Genomic DNA, 2,722 nt, shown 5'->3' with positions numbered 1-2,722 from the left:
TCACAGCAGCAACATCTTCATTCTCTACTTTGTTATTATCTTTTATTTTCTACATTAGTGGTGAGGATTTGAATTTTTAAGATGAAAACTCTCACAGTGCAACCTATACACAGTGCACTCTACCAATCGGTGCCTAGGTCTATCAGGTTATGTTATGTAAACACAAAACAATTTACCAAAACAAAACAATTCTGATTAAACAAAACAACATTTTAATAAGAAATGATGTTGTGGAAATGAGGAATTACTGAAATAAAATGTATCTAAAAAAAGAAAATGGAGCCATAAACAGTTAAATTGTAAACTGAACACCTTAGTATATAATAATAATAATAATAATAATAATAATAATAATAATAATAATAATAATAATAATAATAATAATAATAATAATAATAACAATAATAATAATAATCCAAACAAACAACATCACAAACTTATAAAGATACCCAAGTGAAATCTATCACTTCTTATTATTAATCAGAATAACGATCTTGAGACGTCTTCTGTGGTTTTCATTGTTTCCAGTGCATTTAGCGGAACTGTCGCACAGCAGTTCCGTGACCAAGTCGGACACATTTGCCGACACACCGCCAATGTCAAACCCAGAAAAACTCCGCATCGCTTTCGCTGACCTCAAGTTTTGTTATTAAATTAAAGTAGCTTCTCTATCAAACAGAGAGAGGACAGTTCAAACATATTAAACGTTTCACTCGGGAAGCTTTCCACGTTTGTGTAGTTTATTGTTCAGGTGAATCTAACCGGGCAAGATGCGTCTCACGTTGCAAATGTTGATCTCCCACGGCCGGGTGGCCCGGAAGATGGGTATGGGTCCGCAGTCCCGAATCAACATACTGCGGAACATTTTGACTGGACTGGTCCGACACGAGAGGATCGAAACCACGGCGGCACGAGCAGATGAAGTCCGCTTCTACGCCGAAAAGGTAACGACCTGGAGATGCTAACATAGCTAGCTGTCCATTAAGCTAATGTTACAGTATGTTGACGACTTCTAATAAAACAAATGAAAAATGACATAATAGAAATATGTTGACCTCAGTTCATAGCTGAGCAACTTTTCCCTGTATAAGAGAATATTAGAGATAGATAGATAGAGGGAGATATATATTAGAAGAGATGAGATATAGAGAGAGATAGAGAGAGAGATAGAGAGAGATATAGATATAGATATGAGGAGAGGAGATATATAGATTTTAATATAATTAAAGATGATTATATATGGAAGAGAATTATATATTTAATATAATTATATATTTATTATATATTTAATATAATTTATATTTATTATATATTATAATTATATATTTAATATATTTATTATATTTATTATATATTTAATATATTTATTATATATTTAATATTATTATATATTTAATATAATTATATATTATAATATATCATTTGGGAGCTTTAATCCAGTGATATACTTTCCACTTTTCCTTCATTGCACTGGGACAAAAAAAATAAACAGAATGTTCACACTACTACCTTTCTGTATCTAATATAGTGTGCTCAGTGTAGTCATTTAAAACAAATGTGCAAATTGCTAGTGATTATAATGAGGCTGGTTGACGTCTTCCTGCAGAACCCCTGAGACCCTTTCTGGGACGCTTCAGGCGCTCTGGACCTAGTGTGACAATTACTGCACCACATGACAGCTTGATTTTTGCACTGTCCAAAAAATGTTTTCCCCTAAATGTCTAATTTATGTTAACGAGATTATTGTTATCTGAAGACGGTCTAAAATGCAATATATATTCTGATTTTAATTTCTCTTCCACACACACAATGGTTCTGACTGTATGTGTTTTGTTGCTCCCAGCTGGTTGACTACGCCAAAAAGGGAGACACTGATGAGAAGGCGATGAAGATGGCCAGTTTTTGGCTGACGGTACGTGTCTGCAGCTCTTCTCAACTTTGTGAAATTACAAGCCGTGTCACTCTGAATGTAAAACAGTTCACTCTGAATGTGCTTCTTCTCTTCAGGAAAAAGATCTGATCCCAAAGCTCTTCAAGGTCCTTGCTCCACGGTTTGAGACTAGATCACAAGGCTACACACGGATGGCACGCATCCCAAACAGACCGAACCTGGACAAAGCCAAGATGTCCGTCCTGGAGTACAAAGGCAACCCCTTCCCGGCTCTTTATCCTGTGAACAAAAAAAATGAACTGACACTCATCAACCAGCTGCTCAAAGGCTACAAAGAGGAGATGGCACAACAGTTCGCTGCTAAAGCCTAATAAAAACCCTCCTGGTGTTGGATCAGTGACGCTGGTCGCTGAAGGACGACGGTCGGGGGCTGAAGGGCCTCTGAAGAGTCGCCTGTAGACGCTGCAGGTTGTGCTTTATAGACACTGACGTCTTCACCAAAGCTCCAGCGTCTAACGAAGCCAAGAACTTTTCTTTAAAAGGACACTGATGACTGATTATGTATAAATAAATATAAATTCTGATCTTTAAAGAGATTTTGCACTTTATTTCTTCGAACACGATTTGGCCAACGCTACAGCCGTGCAGAACAGGAACATTCAAAGGTACTTCATCCCTTCACTTCCTGTCTTTCTTCAGCTCCACTAATAAATCTCAAGTTATGGAACTTTGAGACATTAAAACACAAGCAGCCGTCCTCAGTACGAGTCAAACTCCAAAAACACAGCATATATTTCCCATAATGCAACTGCATAGCATCTTTCAATAGAG

General features: G+C 36.6%; 1 protein-coding gene across 1 annotated transcript; it reads left to right on the top strand.

The window, feature by feature from the left end:
- Window positions 1–556: 556 nt before the first annotated feature.
- mrpl17 (mitochondrial ribosomal protein L17) lies at window positions 557–2,483 on the top strand. The gene is made up of 3 exons (XM_029451692.1): window positions 557–944; window positions 1,844–1,912; window positions 2,008–2,483. Exons 1-3 carry the CDS (start codon window positions 771–773, stop codon window positions 2,260–2,262), a joined length of 498 nt encoding a protein of 165 aa, XP_029307552.1. The 5' UTR covers window positions 557–770; the 3' UTR covers window positions 2,263–2,483.
- The last annotated feature ends 239 nt before the right edge of the window (window positions 2,484–2,722 follow it).

The sequence above is a fragment of the Cottoperca gobio genome, chromosome 16 (genome assembly GCF_900634415.1).
Source record: "Cottoperca gobio chromosome 16, fCotGob3.1, whole genome shotgun sequence".
Taxonomy (NCBI): Eukaryota; Metazoa; Chordata; class Actinopteri; order Perciformes; family Bovichtidae; genus Cottoperca; species Cottoperca gobio.
The sequence above is the reverse complement of the archived record's forward strand: the minus strand, read 5'-3'. Positions and strand labels throughout refer to the sequence as shown.

What these genes read in the sequence shown, in the direction of transcription:
- mrpl17 (XM_029451692.1), top strand. Translation starts at nt 771, where the DNA reads ATGCGTCTCACGTTGCAAATGTTGATCTCCCACGGCCGGGTGGCCCGG. An exon ending in TCCGCTTCTACGCCGAAAAG is followed by an intron (nt 945 to 1,843) that starts GTAACGACCTGG and finishes TGTTGCTCCCAG; the next exon opens with CTGGTTGACTACGCCAAAAA. An exon ending in TGGCCAGTTTTTGGCTGACG is followed by an intron (nt 1,913 to 2,007) that starts GTACGTGTCTGC and finishes TCTTCTCTTCAG; the next exon opens with GAAAAAGATCTGATCCCAAA.